General features: G+C 39.0%; 1 protein-coding gene across 1 annotated transcript in view; it reads right to left on the bottom strand.

Annotated features, from left to right (window-relative positions):
- Positions 1-25,835, bottom strand: part of prex2 (phosphatidylinositol-3,4,5-trisphosphate dependent Rac exchange factor 2) — a 103,332-nt gene that overhangs the window by 57,238 nt on the left and 20,259 nt on the right. The window contains exons 4-17 of the mRNA XM_023326301.1: positions 24,847-24,951; positions 21,856-21,957; positions 20,959-21,120; positions 16,721-16,854; positions 15,379-15,482; positions 12,618-12,767; positions 12,182-12,323; positions 9,058-9,158; positions 7,562-7,665; positions 7,422-7,471; positions 4,330-4,405; positions 3,075-3,147; positions 1,104-1,246; positions 673-765 (exon numbers count right to left, since the gene is read on the bottom strand). Of these exons, the coding sequence (XP_023182069.1) occupies positions 673-765; positions 1,104-1,246; positions 3,075-3,147; positions 4,330-4,405; positions 7,422-7,471; positions 7,562-7,665; positions 9,058-9,158; positions 12,182-12,323; positions 12,618-12,767; positions 15,379-15,482; positions 16,721-16,854; positions 20,959-21,120; positions 21,856-21,957; positions 24,847-24,951 (1,539 nt within the window). The remainder of the gene's footprint in view (positions 1-672; positions 766-1,103; positions 1,247-3,074; positions 3,148-4,329; positions 4,406-7,421; positions 7,472-7,561; positions 7,666-9,057; positions 9,159-12,181; positions 12,324-12,617; positions 12,768-15,378; positions 15,483-16,720; positions 16,855-20,958; positions 21,121-21,855; positions 21,958-24,846; positions 24,952-25,835) is intronic.

Raw genomic sequence — 25,835 nt, 5'->3', positions numbered from 1 at the left:
CTTTATTTTAGAAGTGATCTGTTTTGTGTAAGACAGAGAGATCTGCTTGTTGCTACATTTTTTCAGCTCCAGCTTATTTTTTTCTCCATTTCTCTTATTTCACTCAGCTGTTTCCTTCAACAAACTTTCAATAAAAAGTGAATCCTGAAAAATGAGGAGATTTTATCTGGGAAGCAAAATCCTTTTTTGAAAAGTGAACCTCTTTGACTCCAGCCAACCGCAGACCCAGTGAAGAATCTTTTGGACAAAGCTCTGTATATGATGCCCCAGTTATCCCGCCTGCCTTTTGTTCCTCTGTGTGTGGTGGTGTCTTTGTTTCAGTCACTGAAATTCACTCTACAGAAACTTCTATATCCAATGTTACCTCCTCCACGACACTAAACATTGACCTCTCAGTCCAGTTGCTAACTCAGCTGGCTGCACTCCATGTGTTTTCTGGCAAAAGGAACTGCATGCACAACCTCCATTGTCCCAGCAACTCTCCTACATTGCCACAGCTACAGATCCTGGCCTCACCCAGGCTTTGCAGGTTCAAACGCTGCAGTACGTGATGCTGGAATCTGACTAAATAACAACAACCAGACTCCCCAGCTATTCTGTCAGGCACAAAATGTTTACAAGGTGTGGGTGTGTGTGGAGTGCTGTCTGTTTTGTCTCGTCTACACGCCTCACCTCAGCCGCAGAGCCCTTCTCCACACATTTAATGATGGGGACTCGGTTTCTTTCTTCCAGGGTAAAGCCGTAGCTTCCATCACTTGGCCTTATCTGGAAAAAACAACATGTTGTGAATGAGCAAAAGTCCAAGTCAGCAGAGCAAAACACTTTCACAGAGCACAGGCATCCATACACACACAGCAGAAGGAGAGGATACTGCTCCAGACAGATAGCAGATTTTATAGTACTTTGCTCATTCTTCTGAAAGGAATGCTAGTCTTGCTTACTGGGGTATAAAAATGTTTTTTGCAGAGTTTTTATTTTGTTTTTCTTTCTTGCCACAGCTGTGCCCTCCATAATAAATCACTGGGCCTAAGACCACGTTGTGGGCAAACTGTAGGAAGTCTTAGCATACGATACAATAGGAAGTTTAATCGAGAAGAACTCACCAAGAGAGACTTTGCGATGACATTTTCAACTATTTTCAGATCGTGCTTCAAGGGTTTGTGTTTGGTGTTGGATCCCTCCATCTCCTCATCAGCAAAGAAGCGGAACAGCAAAGGTTCATCCTTAAACTCGCTCTTCTCCAACACTGAAAGATGCGACAGTGGAATCAATTAATATCAGAACATAAAACAAACATGGAACTATGTTAACTTAAAGAGTTGCCAGATTAAGATGAAATAAAAGTTTTAGTAAATCTAACAGATTGGCTAACTAATCGGAAAAAAAAAAATTAGAGTTTCTATCAACTGTCTATTGTCACAGAAAATAGTAGGGAAGAGAGTATGACAACCAAGTAGGTAAATTCAAGAGGTAAGTAGGTAACTCCTTAACTGTCGCTCTCAAAATGATTAAATGTCAGACAAAGGGTTCATGAGGACAGAGGTATCATCATGGCAGATAAGGAGTTAAATAAGGAGGCAAATACGTATACATGAGAAAATAAGTTAGGCTACGTAAGTAAGCAAGTAAGTAAATGAGTAAAAAATAGATAAATTAGTAGGTAAGTAAGTAAATGAGTAATCAAACCGATAGGTAGATTATGTAAGTAATTACATAATGTTCGTGTGCAAATAAAAAGGCCATGTGTTTTTATAAAACATACAATTATAAATGTCAAATATCCATGTCATTCTTTAGTACAAGTGTTGTGTGCTTATTTGTAACATAGAAACATTCTAAAAGAAAAATGCAACAAATAGAGGTGAAAAGTGGACTTGAGTTGCTTTTGCAGAAACAAAAATCATCTTCTGCACTATTAAATGTTTAAAAAATATTCGCTGGTTTATTGTATTCATTGAAGATTAAATAAATTTAAGTTTAAGTTTAAATAAAAATAATAATAGTTATTACAATGTGCACAGAGCATTATAAGCAAGAAAAGAAAGAACAGCTCTCACTAACTAAGACTCAAGTCCTGTCATTCAGGGTAAAGAACCATTCAAAGGAATCGGACTGACAATAAATCCATAAATCCATAGTTTATATTGGCCTATATTCTATATCTGCCATATCGGACACTGCACTAGACTTTGCTCAGTGAGCTCCAACTTTCCCTGACAGCATGACAGCAGCTCAGTCTCAAATACAACTTCTTCAAGTGCTGCAAAACCAAATTTCAAACCATGAAAATTAGGGAGCACAGAAAGGGAATCCCTGCTTAGTCAGACACATATCACTGTTTAAGCTCTGCAAAAACATCTACCAAAACTGCAGCTCCTAAAGAAAAGAGCCCAATAGGGAAAAAGAGCTTCCCTCTGACATTCCTTCACTCATTTCCTTTCTAAATCAGATATACGGCCAGTGGTTTTAATAGCTACGTCGTCAGGCCAAATAACTTACAGGCACGAATAGTGAAATTATCCTGGAGGCAGAGGAAGTAAAAGAGGGTTTGATGGCCAGGGTTGTTATGTTCTTTAGATGTGCTGGTAATTTGTACTGTGTGGCTTGAACTGTGGGCATTTGGAGCAGGTTACATCATAGGGTTACAGGAAGGCTCCATGTGATTCATACTGCATCCCCAATGATGTAAACCTTGGCATACAGGAAGTTTGGGCTTGAAAACAAACCTGAGACTCATAAACAAAGTGTAGCCATAGTGACTGACCATTTTACATGTAAAGGTTCTCAGAGCTAGATTGAACTGTGCATGACCTCAGAACTTGGGCTATATGCATGTATGCATGCATGATGGTATCCAGGAACAGTCGCACAAACGCAAATTCATGCACTGGATTGGAAAAAGATTCTATTTCTGTACTGTGTTAAAGGGATTAAATGGAAAGAGAACAAGAATGGTTGTGTTCTTAGGCAGGATGCTAAATGCCAGGCGCCCTGTGAGTACTTTCTCTGAATTTAACATTTAGCTTCCACTGAGTCTATGGAGAGGTTTGACTGAACGGGACAGACTGCTGTACCGTGATGCATGAAGCCGTTGTCGCACAGCTCTACCCCCAAGATCAGCGCTTCCTCTCTTGTTCTGCAGTCCCCCTGCACCAACAGACAAAAAAAATGTACATAGCTGAGAAACAGAACACTGGCTAGAAAAACAAGTAACAGAAGAAACAAGAAGAGCACAAGACAAAATAAAGAAGGGTGTCTGCTTTTTCGGGAATAGTTGAAATGGCACACTTACACTCCTGCTTTGTTCCTCCGTCCAAATACCCCAAGGCCAGCAGAGCCACTCAGCACTCTACCTTCACCACATCCAAAGTCATGTCTAGACAGTGCAGTGTGACAGCTCTGGAAGTCCCACTGCAGGAAGTGTGAGCGACTTTACTGGCCCAGGTCACACAAAATCCATAAGCAGAAACAGGATTGCAGTGGAAGGCGGATGAAATCATTGCGATATCTGCATTTGATTCTGCTGAGGTTGCTGTGTTCGTTTCATGTCTTTGTTGTAATCCTGTACAGAGCTATCAATCTGTCAGGCTGAGCACTTCCTGTCAGAGTCAATATAGCTTAGCCGTACAATCAATTCTGCTTTTCTTCTTTCGTTTCCTCTTGGCTCCACTGAAAGTCTCAAATTTTATGACTTCTCCCATCTTTGCAGCACATTTGAAGTGAGCAACCTGTTATAACAACTACTTCCATTTTTGTTTTTTGTTTTGTTTTTTGGCTCTCGTTTGAACAAATCTGCTTCCAATCAGCTCAGAAGATGCAGAAAGTATGATTAAAAACAATGCGCTGTCAATTAATATTTTTCAATTAGTATCGAGATCACAATGGCAAATTTGTAACCATAAAAAAAATAAACTTAGCTTGTGTAGCTTTTAACACAATTTTGAAATTTTAGATGAGATAAATAACCATCATAACATACTCAGAGCACAAATAAACACACTTATCAAACTTACAACTTATTGAAGAATCCTAAAACTAAATCCAGTGGTACCAATTGAAGTGTGTAGAAAACGAAGACCACATGTGTGTAACTTAATCTGTTTAAATGCAGCTATTCTGTGAAGGCCTCAGAGGTTTGGTAGAGAAAATTAGTGATGATCAGCATCATGAAGACCAAACAACACTGTAGACAAGACAGAGGTTGTGAAGAAGTTTACCCTAACCTGGCTGCATAAATTTGATATAAAATATTAAAGTTTGTACTATAATGTAACAAAATGTGAAAAAGTTCAAGGTTTATGAATCCCTTTGATTACCTCTGTAGCTTACCTGTGCAATAAGCCAGTCTATGAGCTTGTTAGCCATGACCACTGACTTGTAGGTCCGTAAATGGTAGTCCTTATCCCTGGATAACAACAAAAGCAGACGTTTCCAATAGCAGCATTATAAAGGATATTTCAGGATATTTACTGTAACGTTTGCTTTCACTTTAATAATCTGAGACAGAGAACGTGCAGAGGAGTAATTGCTTGGTCTATTTAAACACAATGTCAAAAGGCGAACTAATAATTCCTGCTGTCAGCAAGGTGCGGCTACTTTTTAAGCACTTGCAGTTGTGTCATTTATCTAAGTGAGTTCTTAGGGGTTGTTGACAGCAAAACAGCATTCATTGGTTAGAAGCTAGCATGTTGTTGCTGTTGTTGACTTGATGCACTGGGCTACACTCTGCCAGACCCCAAGAATGCTGTTTGAAACGTAGCCGTGACTTTCCCATGAATGCTGCGGCATCCCAGGGGGACACGCAATATCAGGGCAGAGCCACAGGGCCGGGAAAGTCCTGAACTGCTGTGACTTAACGCTACTCTACCGCCTCCACCACAGGCAAACCATCACCCCAACACACTCACACAACCACACACAGATAAGTTTCAATCTCTCATCGTACAGACAAGGCTTGCGGGGTCAAGTTAAAGTCTAATCTCAGCTGGTACTGCTCAGATTGCGAGGCGGAGCAGCCCTCCCCCCCCCAACAGTAAAACATTCTGTTATGAAAGCATATCTGGCTGCATGTGTTTGACTCCAACAAGCTGAAATGTCAATGCAAAATAACCCGTTTTCACCAGAAGAAAAGATTTTTTGCATTTCTTGAAAGGGAACCAAAACTAGAAGACTAGGCTCTACAGTGACTGGGGGGGTGGGGTGGGACAAGAATGTCAGAGTAAAAAGAGGATGCCTAGTAGGTAGCCATGAGTCTGGGTCAAGGAAACAGCAGTTTAAGGAATTAAAGAGGTAAAAGTCAAATAAGATGGCCTTCACTTGCTGTCTGAAGATGGGAAAAATTAGTTTTGACGTTTTGTGAGTGGAGATGTATGTAGCTGTCTTTTCAAAGCAAGCTTTAAAATAAATCATATCAGGAAGCTAAAAGTTCAAGCTTTAATCAACTGCTCAGCCCTGATAAATTACTTAAGTATAATACACCAGATCATTTTTTATTCTGAAACTCATATACAGTACATATGTAATTAATTACTAAGCTCCTGTGTGATTCATCAGCACAAAAAAGAAACTCCATAATTTTTTGGGCGCGATGTAAAGATAATTTGTGATTTTTGATGCATTTGTCTAAGTCTAAACCCACCACAATCTGTAGATTAAAGAGCTCATCATCTCTCTGTTGTTTAACTGGTTACGCTTTTTAGATCTAGCGAGAACATTTAAAACAGCTGATAAGTTGTGAGGACAAAGGACAAAGCAGAGCTGTAAGGGGGGAAAACAGGAGCTGCACATGTAGGGGGCTGTTGAGAAGTTTATCCCCTATTCAGTTTTGACTTGTCTCTCTCTTGCTTTGCCAGGAAATTCCATGTAATTAAGCAGAGACTGGATCGTCCAATTAAGCTCTGGTGTTCTCAGGCCCCATGATGTATTGTGCTGAGCTTTGAGAGAGCAGTCAGATCATCTGGCTAGCAACACAAACACCTCAAATCCCCCGAAGAGAGATATTACGCCAAGAAATCTGGCACGCAAACGTCAGGTTCTTAAGCGTTCGGGTCAGAAAGAATTGTGCAGAGGCTCCGAGCACGCATGTGGAGTAAACACACCCACCCTCTGGCTGTGGTGCCGTTTTAGAGCCGTGAAATGAAAGCTTTTCTTCAGGCCCCATTAAAATCTAGCATAAACAATGAACCAGGCTGTAGTTGGTGAGCAGAGGTCTTGAAAAATGGCCTCACATTGTATTGTGGCTAAGTTACTTAATTGGATATTTCTGTTTTGGTGAGGGTTCATTAATATATTTACAAACGTTTCTTAATTGTCCAAACAGAAAGTTGAAAAACATGCAATATTATCTGTATTCTTGTATGTTTGTGTTATGCTTTATGTTAAAACTGGTCATTAGTGTTTTATTAATACAGACATTTTTAAGCACATTTGTACATGATAACTACTGGGACTTCAAGACGGGAAAAACCCGTTGCTGCCGTTACATTGTATTTATGTATTCATCAACAATATAGTGAAATATTTAAAAGTTTGTATTTCTTGTGATTTTGAAACTTTTTTCTTACGGATAATGAAAACCCAAAAAGCAGTGCTTCAGAAAATCCTAATATTGTGAAAAAGTTAATTAGTGAAAACACAGGGTGTCACTCCCTAATTAAGGTATACACCTGCAATGCACGCCTATATGATCTCTCAGTCAGGGTCAGTCTATTATACTATCAATGGGAAACTGCTGACTATGCAGATGTCCATGAGCTTCCAGCAGGGTCTGGATTGCCAAAGGCTTGTTTAATGACCCTGGTATCGTTGTGCTTGATTGAGCAGCAAACTGGCCTGGCCCGAGTCCCTCAGAGAATCTTTGGGACAAGAGGAAAATGAGAGACTCCAGACTCAACAATGCAAATGACCTGAAGGAAGCAATCAAAGCAATGACCCCACAGCTGAGCCACAGGCTGATCGCCTCTGTTCCATTCTGCATTGGTGCAATAATTCTTGCAAAAGGTGTTTATAGAAATGAACATATTTTTCAGAAGTTTGACATTTTTCCTTATCCTTTTTTAATTATTTAATCTTAAAATTTCCTGAGAAAATTTATTTCGGATTTTAATTATGCAACAAAATTACAAGAAACAAATCCCTGAGGCATTTCACTCATATGTGTAATGAATCTACAAAGTTTCATTGTCTAATATGAGCAAATAGAAACATTGTAATTTAATGACATTTTTTTAGATATATCTGCAAAGTCAATCATGCAAAATGTTTAATGAAATTACACACAGGAATCTTCACAGTTTATCAGTATATTACAAATGAGATTACAAATCTCTCATTAATTTCTATCGCTCTGTAAAAGAAGCCAAATCCAATCTACAATTGTCATATCTTCCTTAGTAAGAACAGAGAAACAGACAAACACATACCTGATGACAGGGTTAAAGAGGCTGTGAAGGCGGCAGAACAGCCGGACACCCTGAGCAAAACAGAGAAGACAGGGTTTCTCAGGTCGGAGATGTTTTAGTAAATCGTGATTTAGTCTTTCACTCTGCTGCAGGACCTTTACCTTGGCTATAACGTCATGCATGTCACTCCTGGGGTGGTAGGTGCCGTCGTCATATCGGAAGCGGTACAGCACAGGCTCGGGCTTGAACTGGTGCTTGTCTGTGACTGGAAAACAAAATCCAAATGGGAAAAGAACTGACAAAATGTCAGAGAGGAAACAAGTAAGAGAGTCAAACCCTTAGGTAGTGTTTATCTTTTTTTTTTGTCTGACTTTAAACTCTAAACTATAAGAGGTTTAAAAACACAGTCAAGCCAAGCAAGGCCGCATAAAGGAACACGCTTCCCAGACCAGAAGAAGACTCCAACCTCATGCAAAGCTGTCACAGATAACACAGCTGCTCAGAGAGGGCTGTGCTTCGCTCACTTTAGGTTGCTTTTATGTGGCCCCTCCAGCAGTAATAACACTTGGCTTCATATAGTTGGCGGCGGCCGTGCAGGTTCCATTAAAGGCTCTTATGAAAAGATATTCTGAAACTCGGGGACGTCGTCTGCACAGATGGTCATTCCTCTCTGCAGAGAACGACTCTGAAACCCCATTTTATTTCTGAGTGGAAGTGAAATCGCACTACGGAGAGATTTAGTTACTCTTTGAAGGTGAAAGACACATTATGCACAATTTGCAAAGCAAATAACAATTCAGGGTTCATGTACTTGCAAAACGTTACAAGTGTTTATCTTAGGCATGAATGTCAAACTAATTTTTAAATATTTTTTAAGCCATTTTCTATATTCAGAGTGAAATGATCATAATATAGCTTGGAAATATTTGAAAAATAAGAATTGGTTGTAAAACTGAAATTTTTAGGGATTTTCACAACTCCACACATTCAAAATTTGTTCAAACATAAACGTTCACATATATAAATACTTTATTTGACATTTTTTCAAAACACCACATGCCATGAAGAGGTTTCTGACATATTTCTGGGTGGATAGTAAACTGGTTTCCTGAAAAAGAATCTCATGAAAGAAAACTCCATGAATTTTTAAAATTGTTGAGGCTTATGCTTGATTGGCATCATTGTCCTGTCGGAACATCCAGTGGTCTATGTCCAAGGTCTCTAACTTTTACAATCCAAAGAGACACATTTGCTCTCCAACCTCATGTATTAAATGGATGTTATACATAAGCATGTAAACTTCTGACCAACTGTATGTGAAAGAAAATCCATATTAAATTCTAACTTGTGCATTAAATTTGGGGGTAAAAAGTTACCTGTTGTATGCTGATTAGACCTTGAAAACAAACAGTGAAAATGCATCATCAGTGGTCCCAGATAAACATGACATTTATGTCAGTGGTAATGTAAATAAGAAAATGAGCGTATGGGTGTAACCAGTGGGAATCTTTCCTTATCGGACCATTGACTCAACATCACAAAGGAGCGGCAGTCTGTGTAAAACAAAAGGTCAATTGGACTTTGAGAGGTTATGTCTGAATCTCAAACTGCAGAGGATTCTGAAAGAGGACGAAAATGAAAGGAAGAACAAACTAACCATGGTGGATGATGCCATTCTCCAGCAGAGCTTGACCTAAGTGAACTCCTTCCTCTGGGTTGCCCGTCTCACCAATTTCCATCAGCCAAGAAACAAACTCACTAGGGAAAACAAGCAACAAAACATAGACATAACTACACACTGATGCACTCAAAGACCAAAGAAAGATAATACACAAAAACCCAGTGGGAAAAAAAGGTGATGAAAGTGATCAGAGGAGAAAAAGCCTTTAGGATTGGAGACATCCCACTGGAATGGTTTATTTACCATCCAGGGTCAGACTTGTCTAAAAAATAAACCACTGGATCTTACTTCTGGTGTTTTTCCTAGTTTGATTTCATTTATTTTAGGTCCACAGTGTAACACCACCGAACTTGAGAACGAGAAAACAAACCCACTGTGTAAACCAACAACCAGCATCTGATGCTTTGATGCTCCAAATTAGCTAAATGGGATAATTTTCCTTCATTTCATTTCTCAGAGAGTGAACAGACAAAAAGTAACTGAGCAGGCCGAACACGTAGAACTTCAAAATGCAACATTCTTCTGGATGCATATATCCACGTACTCCTTTTTCCCCACAAAAGGAAAACAAACACAGCCAGAAGCTGCACCACTGGAATTCTCTAGAGGCGACATCCAGACCACGACAGAACCAATCTGTATTCAATGCTCAGCCAAAGAGAGAATTTTGCAAAGTTCCTGGGGTGACAAAAGCCTGACCTGCCCAATTCTGACATCTTACACTGTTTAAACATTGATCATGGATCTTTTCTGTGACCAAAACTAACCACACTAGCCTATGAATACACTGTCAGGAAATAGTACTTGCCGCCTCTAAGAAATTATTCTATTTTGGCATTTTTGCTAGATTTACATGCTTCATATTATCAACCAAATTGTAATAGCATACAAAAATGCATAACTCGAATAAAAATAAAATTCACTTAATTGATTTCTGGCCTGTTTAAGATCATGTCACTTCATCTTAATTGGATCCAAGTCCAGATTTTGACTAAGTCACTCCAAAATCTTATTTTTCATTTTTAGAATCATTCAAATTGTGAATGTGTTTTGAATTATATACTTCTGCTTCGTAATCTCATGGAGAACCTGATGATAGATGTTCTCCTACAGGATTTACATAGAGAGCAGAGTTCAAAACTTCAATAATTAAAGAAAGCTGTTCAGTATCAAATCAGTGAAGATACCCACTATCATGCCTTCAGCTTTATGCAGTCACAAAAGAATGAATCTGAACATCTACTCTGAATGATAATTTTAGATTCCTGGTAAAGCGTCCAAATAAATTCCAACAAACTCTTCGACTTCATCATCAATACTTGTAATGAGAAGCTGACAATAGCAAGTCTCATGCATCAAAAAGAAAATTACACTTTTGTTTTCCTGCTTATTTCAAGCTTGAGATGCAATGAGCGGCATTGGACGGCAGTCACACATTTTCTTTTATGAATTACTCTCTTGCAGAGTGCGTACCACGAACAAGATTGTGCCATTTCAAGGGGAGAAGATGAAGACCCGCCTTCAGCTTTAAATAGAAAAGTCAAAAACCAAAAGAGAATGATGTGGTGGGAGAATAAAGGCAAGGAGTTTTTACAATGGAAGGAGTGGGCAGAGCTGAAGCCATAGGCAATGTGGTTCTCATCAGTAATATGTAATATTGTTTCTCATTCAACAATTACGCCCCCATATTAATGTCTCTGAAATCATCTGAGCTGTGAGAGGACAGATGGCTTAGAGATGTCTTTTTAAGCACAGCTGGTCATCCAGGTGTTTTATGATCCCACAGGGAGTTTCTCTGCGCTGCTTTCTCACAATTTGATCTCTTCAGCCTCCTGGAGATGACCGCGTTTGACTAGCTTTCGATCCTTTTTAATCCTTTCAGCTGACAGATTCATTCCTTTTCTAAACCACAAGGGTTTGAGCTGTTTGCAAAGACCCGAGGAGAAATCAGTACTGATTCTTCAAACCACTATGCCACATAACTTGGCCACAACTATGTCCAAATGCACTTTATTAGGTGTTTTGTTTCATCCTTCAGGCTTTTAAAAATGGGAGTGCTTTTCAGTCTGATTATAAGTCAAAATAAACTGCTAAAAAATTTTTAGTACATGGAAAGAGAAGAAAGTTATAGAAAATAAACATAGTGACAAACTGTTATCTGGTTTGGAGTTTTTCTAGCCTAGTAAAAACCAGCCGATTGTTCTACGCTTTGCTTTGTGCAGAGGGTCTGGACTCTCAGCTTTTAACTTGTGCAAAGTGTTCGAAGGCATCTATAAATTAAAATAAAAAGAAAACAAAAAATATTTAAAGATAAAAACAAAAGGCTAAACACTTTGGTTTAAAAGTTATGGTTCACTCTGCACATAACCTTATTAGTTTGAAAACAGTCAAATTCGGAACAAAACATTTAAATTGCGAATGACAATAGTATGCATCACTTGGTTTTTAAACATTTTCATTTCACATCTGATGCCTCAGATCGACTCTAGGGTTCCCTCCTTTCAGCCTGGAACTTTAAAATATTAACAAACCAAACATTTTAAACCAAAATTGGAAAGAGCAACAATGTATAAGGGGAATAGTCAGCTGAACCACAAAAAGTACCTCCCTGTGATTTATGACTTTCATTTATTCACTAAATCAAACCCTGGCAAGCGTTGATTATTATCCATACTAATAATCCCTAAATAAAATTCAAGAGCTAAATGGGACTGGATTTGATTTTCCCATGACTGAGATAGCAGATATACACAATTTCCCAAAAACACATACCTTTTTAACCTTCCCAACTGCTGCTGACTTTAGAAGTCCTTGCCAATTTAAAACTGAAAGCTGAGAAAAGGAAGCTGATCTGTATTACAAAAGTGTTCAGTATAATACCCCTCATACTGCAAAAGGCCTCCACTGATAAAAACACAAACATCGAACATAGCCAAGCATTATATTCTAGTCCATCTTCAGGAGTTGTTAAACAATCCAGTTGCCTTACAGTCACTGACTTCTCACTGATGCAACAAAAAGGAAACCACAAGATTGCTGTTTACATCTCTTGAGAGTTATTTCCAAACCTTACCATCAAGATTAGAAAAGTCAGCCTTACCTTCCCAGGAAGCACTTGGGAAAAGTGGTAAGCTTGCGTTTCCGGTCCTTAATGAGGTTCCCTCTGGTCATGAGGTGGTAGAGCTTCTCTCCTTTCTCTGAAACCATGACCCACGTGTCCTGCTCCATGCCCAGCCTCAGACCTGTGCGGAGGAGGAAGCCGTTGCAGGATGAAAGTCACAGAGATGTTTGCACACTGCTCCTGGGCTACTCATCAATTACCAACTGGATGAGGTTAATGCCCTCTAATTTTGCCAGGTAAGTAGCACCGTCTGCGTCAATAGTCTTTAAGCAGGTTAATGTCTCGCATTACGGGACATTTATCTAGTGCAAAAATTAAAAACGTGGTAATGGACTGAAAACATAAATTCCTGGAGTCAGATTAATGCTAATAACTCTATGTGACGCAAGGCTGGATAACTGAAGCAGCTTTTTACTTTTCCTCCGCTCCCTTTCTTTCATGATGGCCTCCAGCCACTCCTGTTTCTCCTCCGGGGTCTTGGCCATGCAGACGAACCACTTGTTCTTGGCCGTGTTGTGGATCTTCCAGCCGTTGTTAACGATATTCCCGCTGCTGTGGTAGTCAGCTGAGCAGCACAGAAGAGAGGACACTGTCAGAAACAATCTCAAGAATTAACTTTAGAAGTTTTACAAAGCCACCTAGTAGAAACAAACATTTTATTGAATTCATGTCTAAGGGGACAGGCATCAGTTTGTATTCACTTTGATTAGGATACTAAAAAGCATACTATGAGTACAAACAAAAAATGAGAGACAAAAGAAATAAACTTGTTTAGAAGATTTTTAAAAACCAAATAAAATTATGACAGTCCCTTTTAAACATGCATGCATTTTGTAAATTATGGTTAAATAGCAACTGTAAAGTTATTGAAAAACTATTTTTTAGAACTCAAACACTATCCTCATATTAATTTATTTTTAGTTTGAGACCTCAAATCTCTATTGACTGGCTTATTAATCATCACTCTTCTTCCTTAATGAAATTAAAAAAAACACACAGATTAAGAAGGACTCGTTTTTTGTAATAATGTACTAATTTACAGGAAGATCATCTCCAAGCTGAAGGATAATTAAGATTCACTAGTAAACTCTGAAATCATTTACACTGCTCAGAAAAACTATTTACACCCGAACACGTTTTTTGTTTGTCTTTTTCGTCATCTTGAAATGTTCCAGATCATTAAACATTTTTGTAATCAGACAAAGAAGCATTGTGATGAATAAATCACTTAAACAGGACCTGTCTGACAACTTGAAGTAGGCCATAAGACCTCAAGAAGCATGACATCCTTAAATCTAATAAAATTCATGAATAGATGAGTTACTGACATCTGTTAATCTAGAAATGGTTAGAAAGCCACTTCTGATGCTTTGGGACTCCAGTAAACCACAGTCAGTCATTATCTATTTGTGGAGAAAACATGGAACAGTGGTGAACCTTCCTAGGAGTGGCATCACCAAAATTACTTGAAGCATTGATGACTCATAAAGGAGGTCACAAAAGACCCAGAAAATCATCCCAAGTACTGGAGTCTCCCATTGCCTCAGGTAAGGTCAGTGTTCATGATTCAACAATAAAAAAGGAAATGACATCCAACCCAAATAACCAAGAAGAACACTGTGTAACATTTGTCCAAACATTTCTTGATGATCCGCAAGTCATTTGGAGATTCTTCACTTATGAGACGGAGAGTTTTGGAACTTTCATGCTCTGTTACACGTAAAGGGGAACGAATCGCCTTTGTAGCAAAACCTCTCAGAGATCCTGTAGATATTATCCGCATTCCAGTTGATTTTTTTAACGTAATGGGGTGGTCTTAATAAAAGAGTCTTAGCAAAACCTGGTATTTTAAAGTACAACCAGGCAGTGCCTTAAAACAACTGCATGCACAAGCTGCTTACTTTTTTATAACGTCAACATCAGTGTCAGACATAATGCTGCCGCTACATTGTGTCAAGCAAAACATGGAAGGAAGAGACACAAAAACCTCTGAGCGCATCTTCCTCCTTCACAAAATGTAAACAAAAATTGAGTAGCGTTACATTTAATGTCTGTAGGATTTGTCTTTGGCAGGAAAAAAACCCCCAAAAAACACATGTCATATTACCCTCTAGAGCTTGTGTTTGTTTTGGTTATATTTACCCTGAATGTCTTGCACAATGTCTGCTTCCTACTTTTGGAGCGGCCTCTGGTTCACCTGCATCCACATATGCATTCGAACTGCAAATTCACTTCAACCAAACCAAGACCCAGGTTTTTAGGTGGACCAGAGTTTAAATATTTGGTCCACATTAGAGTGTTATTGCACATTTACACCCTGATTTGGAAAATGAAAGTGTGAAGCAAACTGGACATGCTAGGCAAAAGAACTAGAGTTTGCTTACTGTGGATTAAACAGGGCTAGTGTGAATGCACTATAAGATGATCAACAACAAAAACAGACTGAGCTGATACCTTGAAATTTAGTTGAATTAGATTTCTTTTTTATCTTTTGGGGAACAATTCAAATACCCTCTAGCTGAACTCTTTTTTCACAAGTAACAAAAAGCACATTATAATAACCATCAATTTTAAACATAGCTAAAAGCAGATATAGTGTGGTGTTCTATGTATGAGATTCCTCGAGGGCGTTGGTTTTAAGCCCAGACAGCAAATTTTGGCCTGGGAAAAAGTCAAAGCACTTTCATTACCCAGGAATCCCAGCTAAAATACTCCTGTCACCCTGGATTTCAGAGATCTCCTGTCTGTGGTGCAGAACACCCGTGAGTTTCTGCTCTGCTGCCTGCTTCACATGTTTATTCTCATGCTCTCTCCAGAACCAAACCTATCAATCTCCCACCAGAAACATAAAAACCTGACTGTCCATCCAAGTCTGCTGGAAGGGAGAAGGTGAAATCTACAAATATAAATGATAATCAGCGGCTGCAAGAGGCCAAGAGTCACAAAGCGCAGGAGTTCATCCAGAACAAGCAGTAGCGCAGTCTCAAGGATATGTAAAAGTGCTGTTGGATAAATAACCTTTTAACCACTAACAAAGTAATATTACACAGTTTAAGCCGATGACTAAATTGCTCACCTCTTTGCATTAATTTGAAGCCTTATTTAAGCTTTGCAAGAGGAGTAGAAATCAGAAAATATAATTGAAGTGGTGCTTTTTTTTTTGTTGCAGGGATTACCTGTGCCATCGTCCACATTTTCCACCTCCATCACCTCAGTGTTGATTCTTCCTCTGAACTGGTAGCGTGGGCCTTCGCTAGATGCTTTGCTGTTTTTCAAACGCCTTCCAAACAGAAAAAAAGAGCCACATGGTTATACTTGAAAGGTCAAATCTTTCTGTCCGTTTATAATGGCTACATAGCCTAACTTCTTTGTCTAAATACAACATCTCAACTACGGTCAATGGCAACCTTGACTAAGATGCTTATAGAAAATTAATCTTTTGGAATTTGAGTGGCTTGCTTTGTGGAGAAGTTGGGATCATAAAGTCTTTGTTTGGTAACCAGTCCTGAAAAACTCAGTCAGTCATCAATGGGTCTGACAGCAATCCACAACATGTGGAGGGGTCAACACAGAAAATGTTCAGCAGACACAAAATAAACCTAAAGTCCTTTAGGAAGCCAGCCGGTGAGCGGAACAGATGAGACCAGAAGAAAGGATCCAGGATGCCCACAGCATCATAGATCCTCCTCTGTACTTAACATTGGCCATGAGATGCTTTCCCACATATTCACCGTCTTTTGTTATGCCAGTCCCACCTGAACTGTCCGCTGCTAAAATCTAAATTTTATTCTCATTAGTTTGCTTAAATAGCATATTTTCTTGTATTTTCCATTTTAAAGACTGACTTAAAGACATTAAATCTAGCAATCATGCAATAGTAAATACAAATCTTAAGACAAAACTGATCTGATTTTAAAAACTATAAATTGGTGAGTTTGTTTCACCATAAAATGAATGTACTCTACTTAAAAGTTAGATTTTTCTTCTGGTTTTTATTCTACTTTAATAAAACTTGAACTCAGTTTTATTTTCCAGTCTTAACCAGGGCACTTACTGCCAATAAGTTTGAGTGAGACTGCCTAAGTAAGCTAATAAATCAAATTTATTGAAAATTTAAAATTTTTAGAACACATTTGATTGCATTTTCCCCCTTTTCCTACACAATAAATGCATTTGCTGTTTGAATTCAATAAAAGAAAGAAAATGTTTATGTTGAATATAAGCAACAAATAATCAACGAAGCAGCACTGGCTGCAACTGTATCCACAAAAATATACTGCTTCATATACTTTTGTATGTTTATTTTTATAAAAGTAAACGTTCATGATTCTACTTGTTCAAAACGTATCTCCACAGGAAGCACTATAAAGCCGTTGCTTCTAGAAATATACACATAGACAGAAACTGCACTGTAAATGCAGTTTCCATTCAACTGGAAACTGCATTTAACTGCGTTAAAACTCACAGAAGTGTAAAAATGGACACAACACACTCGTGATAAAAGGACAGAAGATTCACCTGTTTTTTCTCTTGCAATAAACCAGAAGCTTGTCAAACAAGAAGAAAACCCTCTCTTGTATGTTTCCAGCTGAAATCTTTAGCAGGACGCCCTGCATCAGCATCTCTGTGCACGTATCCGTGATATTGGATCCCTGGAGGAGAGGGAAGCGCGGAGACAAGCACAAAAATAAGAAGGATTACATTAACACTTCAAATCAAATAGTACTTTCATAATTTATAATATACTCTTTTGTTTTAACATTTTGTGACGTTACTTCATTTCACTTTATTGAGTTGAAAGAGTGTTTTAGTCATCTCCACAACTTGATTCATCTGCTGTGTTCCTTCTTGATTCTGTTTGTTAATGTACTCTAACCAACAGAACAGCTTTCACAGGACAGCTGGATTTATACTGAGGTTAACCTGCACACAGCTGGAGCCTCTTTACTGACCAGGTTTTAAAAAGAGTTGGTTGCACTGGATTTTATTTTAGGGTATACAAGTAAAGAAGGTTGAATGCAAATGCATGCCACACTTTTTTTTTTTGTAAAAGCATTTTCTTGCATATCCCTGTCTTTCATGCTATCACATAAAATCTCAAGTGGATGGTAGCTGCAACATAACACAGCGTAGGAAAAAAAAATCAAATGGAGATGAATAGTTTATAGAAATCACTATGACAGAGAAAGTTTCAATATCCCTCATGTGCAGATATAGCTCTGGTCAGATGGGGGTCTACATAGCCCAGCCTTTCCTGTTCCCTCTCTCAAGGGTCTGTGAAAACACTCCCTGCTTCCTTCGAGCAGATTGCTGTGGGACGTTAAACACGGGGTGGTTAATAGCCTAAAGAATAACATCCCGTTCAGCCAGGCTACGCGCTGCGTTGTCGCGCCTGGTCACCACATTTCTTGGGCATCCTGCTGCCGAAATGATGAAGTGCGCTGTCTTTTCCCTTAAACTTTGTGCGCTCTGGGAATTTGTGCACCCCTGTTTGATCAGCCTCTCTTGGAGCTAAAAATAGCCCCACATGTGCACAGAGCTAGAAAATGTGCTAAGCATTTCCTCCTACTGGAGACATGAGCAGGCCAAAACCTTTTAGGCTTTTTCCTTCTTTCCTCGCCCTTTCTCCTCCTTTTTCCTTCTTATGAGCAGTTCTCACTTCCCCCCGCCCCCGTCTCTGCTCCTCTGTGTCTTTTATTCCTTCCTCCATGCTTTTTTTTTTTTTGTGCGTCTCTCACGGCTTTTGACCAGATGTTAAACTAATTTGTAGCAAGTGAATGTGTGCACACCAGACAGAAAACTTGTTTTGATCATTCAGAGCCAACAATGACATCAAACAATCTCAGACAATGAAAATAAATTTCCTTAAGCCAAGCCAAGTGTTACCCTTTAGCGTTTTTTGACACATTAAAAAGAAAGCTTGTTCTCTTCTAGACAACTTTCCTTTGTGACTAAGGTTAATTCGGCTTGAGTCAAAGTTCTTCTAAGCACCATAGCCTAACTTTTAGCATAGTTTTAATGGAGGCAACCAACTACCAGACATAAAAAAAGGCAACAACCATCAAGAGAAAGGATCAAGGTCTAGCAAATTGGAGGACAAAATTACTTTTGTTTTTTTACACCTTCAAAAAGATTTCAAACATTACTGTGATTTAGTTCAAGCTTTTATTTACGTACTTTGGGTGATTGTGTCTTACATCTACAGTAAAGCACAAATTCATCTTGTTGGATAATCTAAACAAAACATCAGACCAACAAAAAAGGTCACCGCTAGAGAATTTGATCGTTCAAGTGCTGCATCTAAGCATGTTGAATAAAAGGAAAAGTGGAAGGAAAAAGTAGGATTGAAATAGGTACGATAATGGCATCCTTGAAAGAATTGTGAAGCAAAGCCCATTCATGAGTTCAGGGAAGGTTTACAAGGAGTGAGCAGGAAGTGGAGTCAGTGATTCAAAAGAGACCATCACCTGTTGCTGTGAATGAGGTGACTCTGCAAGGGAAAACCAAGAGACTTTTAGGTCAAACCAATCTGCATTATGTAATATTAACGTGTTAACATTTTCAGATTAGTCACATGCGTTAACACATTAATGCTGACAACCCTAGTATTTTTATAGAGCAAAACAACTGCACACAGGCGTGTTTTAAAGGAAACAACAGGAATCCTTGGGCTCGAATCAATTAATCAAGGCCAAGGATGAGAGAATCTTTCCAAAGTAAACCCCAAAACAGAAACACTGCAGATTATCTAACGAAACAACAGAACAGAACACTAGGTGAAAGCCAAATGGAAACTACAACACCGAGGTCTAAAATTGCAACATTACCATGTCCTAACTTTGACAAAACACAGACACTTCTAGCGCTGACCAACCAGCAATCACAGTCCTGCCAAGCGCTGGCAGTCATCACAGTTGTGACCACAGCGGGCCATCGCCCTGTCTCTCCCACGCGATGTCCGCGAACCTGCTAGGAGGCCCCTGAGGCAGGCCAACAGTGGAGCAGGTCAGCACTAATGAGCAATCATTCTGGACAGGGGAAATGGGAACGGAAAAATTTTCACAATCACCTCTCCTCTCATCCCTTCCGTCATTCCTCAAACACCCACACAGGAAAAACAAAATGCAAACCATCACTCATTCCTTATTTTTTCTCTTCTTCTTCTCATCCTTTCCTCTCTAGTTTGTAGTTCCCCCTCTTTCAGGGGACCTGCAATTTGGTGAGCCTGGGGTGCAGCCGTCCAGACGGTCCAGGTCCAGAATGAGCTAATGTTTGTAATTAATAAAAGTGCAAGGGAGAAACCGCAGAGAAGCAGCAGCCAGGAGTACAAATGTCACCCCACCCAACTCTGAGCCCAGCACTGACGGCACTATTCTTAGACTTAGTGCTTCCTTAACCTGGTATATTTGTGTATGTACTGGATTTTTATTGTGTGATTATTTCTATTTAGATTTGAAATGGAAACCACAGTTATAAACAAGATGCTTAGCCTTTTTTTGGCCAGTGAAGATGATCGACTCAAGATGAATAACTCCACATCTGTTTATGCTTCTGCAGCAGATTTTACACTGAAACACAACAATATGTTCTGCTAAAACTAAAAACAACACATCCAAAAACTTACACATCTCAGAACAATCATTGCTCCATTTCTCCATCATCTCCATTAAAACCCCCAAATTCAATACAACAGGTCAATTGCATCTTATTACTTTTTTCCAATACTACTACTTCTTCCATAAGCCATTGTTGGACCTTGTTAACTAATTTTATGATAGATCAACACAAAGTAGTTCACCTTTGTGAAGTGAAATGAAAGTGATGCATGTTTTTAAAAGTCATCATAAAAATCTTAAAAGTGTGCTGTGTTTTCACATTGAGACCCCTTTACTCCGGTGCCTACATATACAATCCAGGGCAAACGACTCCCTGCAAAAGTAATCCAATTGCTAAACAATAAACTTCTTGTGTTTAATGTGATCTCCGTAAATATAGACAGCTGAAAGACTGAGAAATTGTAGAGGCATCATGCTGTGGGGAGGATAATCCAGCTGCCTTGCCTGAGATAAATGGCAAGGCAAGTTTTCCTATAAAACACCAATCATAACAAAAGTTAATCCAAAAATTACAAGACATCAAATGAAAGAAAAAAATAACTATATACTGAATTGCTTAAAAATATTTAATTAAAAAAAACAGATACTAAAGCCATAAAGAAATGTTTCAAACTGTTAATTATTGTTAGACACTGTGACAGACTTGAGACTGAGTGGAGGTTCACCTTCCAGTAGGACAGTGACCCATACTGCAAGGGCTGCAACAGAATGACTTGGATCAAATCATATTCATGTGTTAGAGTGGTCCAATCAAAGAATGTTTTTCTGATGCAAACATAAGAAGTTTATGTTTTGCATCAGAATTTGTTGCAAAACATAAACTTCAATCAAAGATTCTAACTTTACCTAATCTGAGCTCAAGTTACTTCGCATAAAAGATTAGTGAGTTTCTAGTTGTTCCACTTCACAATCCTGCACTTCAATCCTTAACTTGTGTTGGTCAATAAGATACAATCTCAGTAAAATGTATTGAAGTTTGTTGGACCTGAATACTGAGTAGAATGCAAGGCACTATGTGTGGCTGAGAAGCAGACACAACCTGAAGATTTAGAATAAAAGCCCTTGGGCAAGTTAAAGTAGAGTAAAATGAAACTGACACAAACAGGCAATAACAAATGTAAGTTCTTGATGGAGACCCACCTCCCATCCCTCGATATGGGACTGCCATTCTTCTAAAATCTCTAACTTCTCCATCTGCCTCTTGGCTTCATTGATGCTGGAGCACACAGCCTTCATCACCTGGAGGGACTCCTGCACCAGCGCGTGATCGTTGTGCTTCCTCGGGGTCCTCTTCAGCAGCTCCTTTGAAGTTAAAAATAGCGGCATGTACACAGAGAAAAATAATCACACCCTGCTTTGCTTTCAGGAGACATAAATCAGCTGCTTAATCTCATGGTTTAGATCAGGCGTGAAAACCCTGTAAGAAAACTGCTTTACATTTTCTTCTCCACTTCACTTTTCCCCCTCCGGTAGCTTTTCAGATCTGTGCCACCGCCTGCCGCAGCCTACCAATAGTGATGGGAACCTCATAGTCTAAACAGTGCTTCAGCATGTCAGCTACCACAGGGCAGATTTACACTCTTCTGGATATCTTTGCAGTCACTGATGGCTATCTGTGTCACTTTAAGGAGGAGGGGAGGCCCCCAGCAGCTGGAAACCTTCAACTGGCTGAGCATCAGATTACCCCCCTCCTTATTATTATAGCATCCTTGTGCACATGCTAGTGGCTGTTTAGGGAATGCTGGGTGAATTAATAGATCTCAACAAGATGAATAACATGGGACTGCTCAGATCACCTAGTCAGACACACAGCCTTTGAAAACGCATTGGATTTCACTCACGTTTCATACAGAAAAAGGAAAAAGTCTGAGCTAAGAAGCGGGTGAGCAGGTGTGAATGAGCCCAGTCAATGTGTCTGGATGAACAGCTGCCAAGGAGCAATGGTGATAGGTCTTGTAATATTGCGACGGTGTGGCTAAGCCTTTGAACTAAAGCAAAGACCCCTCAGTGTCTGCAGAAAATGAGGGCTGTACTCACTTTGAGCAGCAGCGGGTACTTGCAGATCCTCTGAATGGGAGCTACCAAGTAGCCTTCAAGTGGGACCTCAGTGTTTTTCCTGCCTCCCAGCAACATGCAGTTCTGCAGCAGAGAAGAGGGATGGCAGGTTAATCATTAGCCGGATCTGTGAGGTTTTAATGGTCGAAGCCTCTAATCACTGAAACATTTTTTCCATCACATGCAAGCCATTGATTTAAGAGTAATGATTAATTATGGGAGTTATTTTTGATAAGATTAATAAGTTGTTTCCTTCAGCACTACATTTATGTTCGAAGAATAAATGTGGAAATAGATTAATGCTTAAATTTAGCAGGAGGGAATATGCAACGGCAGCAGCTTAACAGCTAGGGGACGTGGTAAGTTTATATAGTTTTGACGGTTTAATCTGGAATATGAATTTGATGTATTTGTTTTACAAAAGCACCTTGAGATTATATTTATAGTGAATTTTTGGAAGAATAACTATTAAACTGTACTAAACTGCACTAAAATGTTTGGAAGTCATTTAATAAAGACACTTCTGTGTGATCGTTACTGTGAAGCTGTCATGAACACAGTGGCTTCTTTCACATACGGGTGATGCACACAAAACACCCTTACTCTCTCAAAATGTTTCTATTATGTAACTTATCTGAAACAATAACTAAACAAATAAATAGATGGACGAACAGATGGACTGATCGCTCATATCAGTTGTGTTCATAAAGCAAAGGAAGCACTGAAAATGTACTTTTTTCTGCATGTTTTTACAAGCAAAATTTCACAAATCTTACTTTGTTTTTAAGAAGCAGTGTGGAGTTATTCAGATAAGGTCTGAGCAGCCTAAATATGTAAGAATTTTCACAAATACATTCATAACTCCTTTAAAAAAATAAATAAATAAAAATTACTGTGCACATCACAGGAGGGGTGCGAGTCCCCACTGCCTTCACATGCAAATAAGCTTTTCATGGGTGTGTCATGGTGTCTCCTTGGAACATGCCACCCCATCCATTTTATCCAAATCCAAAACTGCCACTGCAGGGAGGCGATTGTTAAGCACAAATAAATGCCCGCTCTCCATTACTCTTGCTAATAAATTCAACAGACCTTGTCTGTGGCTAGCATGTGAGCACGTTCTCTGCCCTGATCATATGAGATTTTTATGACACTCAAGCACCAAACCTCAAGGACAAATATAGTTTTAAGTGGTTGTTTCTGCAACTGTAGTGAGATTAAAATCCAAGTCCCCACCTATGTCGTTTCTACCATAAAATGAATATGAAGATTGGTTTGTGTTACCGAGATATTTTACTCAGCGTTTGTCAAAGAGCTTAGAAGAAAAAGTAGATAACTAAATAGAAGAGGTTTCCAAATTTGCAGAAAAATAGCAAATTTTTGCTTAGGCTTTGATATGACAATCAAATCAAATAAGGCTGACTTAATTATAATCTACATTTTCCATGACTATTCACTATGTCTAATGCATTTTATCATTTAGAGTACTGTCTAAAATATCTGAGCATTTTCTAAGTTAATGTGCCATCAAAACATTCTACTGATTCAGCTAACAATAACAGTCTTCAGTGTGAAGGTTGTCACTGAGGGAAAAAAACTACAAAGTTTTAGTATCCCTCAGGTGTTTTAAGTAGAGACACATAAAGCTATTAAAAAATACACGTCAAGACATTTGTGTTTTTCTTTTCGGGTGCTAAGAGGTGTAAGAGAGAATGAGTTTCTTTCCTTCTAAGCTCTTAATAAATGTCGGCTTGCGCTTCAGAAATATGAGAATTGAGGTAAGGCTCTACATTATTTAAGAAATACACAGGGTTTCTGCTTGTATAACATTCTAAAAACCTTTAAGCAACAACTATGACTTCTTTTGTCTTTTAAATAAGTAAAACTCAATTTCACAGCAACTGATCTTTCACATGCAAAGTGACTTCACCTCTTCAACTAAAATAAATAAAAATGACCAGGATGTTTCTGCTAAAATTTCAGCTGCAATCTGAATTGGTTACATCAAAGCCTTGTCAGAATGTCAGAAATTGTCTCCCACTAGCAGCTAAATTAAGAGTTTGACCTTCACTTGATCAAAGCGACCCCTACCCTTGTGTTGTAAGTTAAAGGTTGCAAGGTCAGCTAGTAATGATCATTCTCATCTCCCCTCTAACACAAAATTTAGCTAATGTGCTCATGCATTACAGTGCAAGCACTAAGCTAAACTTTGTGGCAGGCAGTAAGCCAAAGGTTTACTGGAGGTTAATAGATATCCTCTCACTGGTCACTACAGCTCCCAGTAGGTAAACCGAGGTATAGTAACACATCGCTTTGTGTGCAGCTTGGAGAGTAACAAGAAACCCAAACGGCCCAGATGGAAGGCTTGGTCCCCAAAAGGTCAAGGCTATAAATCAATGTCAATTAATATTGTGCTTCTTCTGGCTACCATGACCAAAGTTGCAAACAAAGAATCAATCAGACACAGATTGTGGTGCCACTGCTCTGTGATGACGGGTAAAGCATCTGCACTGACAATTTGAAACTTTCAGTCTATCAATTACAGACTAACAAAAGGTCACAAGTTTGTATCAGAGGCAGCAAAATCAATCGGTTCATGAAAGTCTAGCAAAGTTCAGTTTTCTGGATATGTCCAAGCTGCCAACAAGAAAAAGCTTAAAAGAGAGAATGAAGTGATGATGAGCAGTAAAAAACTGGGAGTCACAAGATCTAAAGCTTAGCAGCAAATAAATGTGAGTGCATTCTGTGAACTGGAACTAAGGATATATCCATCCTTTGTTCTGGGAACATGATACTCCCATGTGGAAGTGAAAGTTTCCCGGGAACAGCAGGACAGGAAACAGAGGTCCGCCCACACATGGGGTAGAGTCGTCTCGGGCCGGCCTTGATGCTGTCCAGTGTCTGTCTGCTGGTCACGGTTTGCATAAAGCCCATCTATGTTTCATCTCACGCACTGATGTTTACGTCTCTCACCAGTAAGCATGTCCTGACGCTTCTGATCTTATTCAGCTCCAGCAGCAGCCTCTGGGCCTTCTCGTGATTCCCGCAGTATTCATCATAAATCTGGAAACGGCTCTTCTGTGGGACACAGAGAAAGCCAAAATGAGCCAGAGGAAAAATGGCAACAAAGTTGTTGGACAAAAGGAAAAGAAATAAGGGCATAAACAGCACTGTAAACTAGACCCTCAATGTTCTGAGATGCAGTTTGAAAAATGTTCAATCATCCTGACACTTTAATTGAGCATTTACTCGCAATATCTTAAAAGAGTTTTAGTTTTTCTGTGACGAGCACAGATATAAGCACTAAAAATATACTTGTCAATAATTTAGCCACTTCAAAAGGAGTTGTTATTACTAAAATTAAAAACTATGCTAAAACTACGGTAAATGTCATCAGTATTTTGAAATTCCTAAAGCGCTTCTTCAGTTTTTAAATTATGGCCTTTAACGCCACATTTCCATCCAGTTAAGAAATTTGGTCCTGGGCAAAAATACTTGAAGTAGATATACCCAACATACTTTCACAACAGAATCAACCTTTTAGATATCTTCACTAAACAGGGCTGGTAAAAGATTTACAAGCACAAGCCATAGGCAGAGTTGTCACATTAATTTTCAGTCCTTTAGGATGCAGTTAAACTTTTCTTTTTATTCCAATCACATAGCTTGCACAAATCTCATTGGTTGCTTGGCAGGAGGCACGCACGTGTTAGTCGCCTCACTGCGCACGTTCCATAGGTAATGAATGGAGAGGGAACGACATCGCCTCCCAAGTGTCGAGCCCATTACTTTAAGAAAACGAGAGGGGGAGGAGTCAGTCGATGCACCGGAGTGAAACATTTTATCATCCAGTCTCTTTGGGAGAAAGAGAGAGATACAATGACAACAAACTAGCATGCAGCTGAAAATTATCTAGCTCATTTCAATTTATCGAGTTCATTTTAATTTATTATGCAATTTAT

Source organism: Xiphophorus maculatus, chromosome 21, assembly GCF_002775205.1.
Source record: "Xiphophorus maculatus strain JP 163 A chromosome 21, X_maculatus-5.0-male, whole genome shotgun sequence".
NCBI lineage: Eukaryota > Metazoa > Chordata > Actinopteri > Cyprinodontiformes > Poeciliidae > Xiphophorus > Xiphophorus maculatus.
This window is presented reverse-complemented; position numbering and strand designations above follow the sequence as displayed.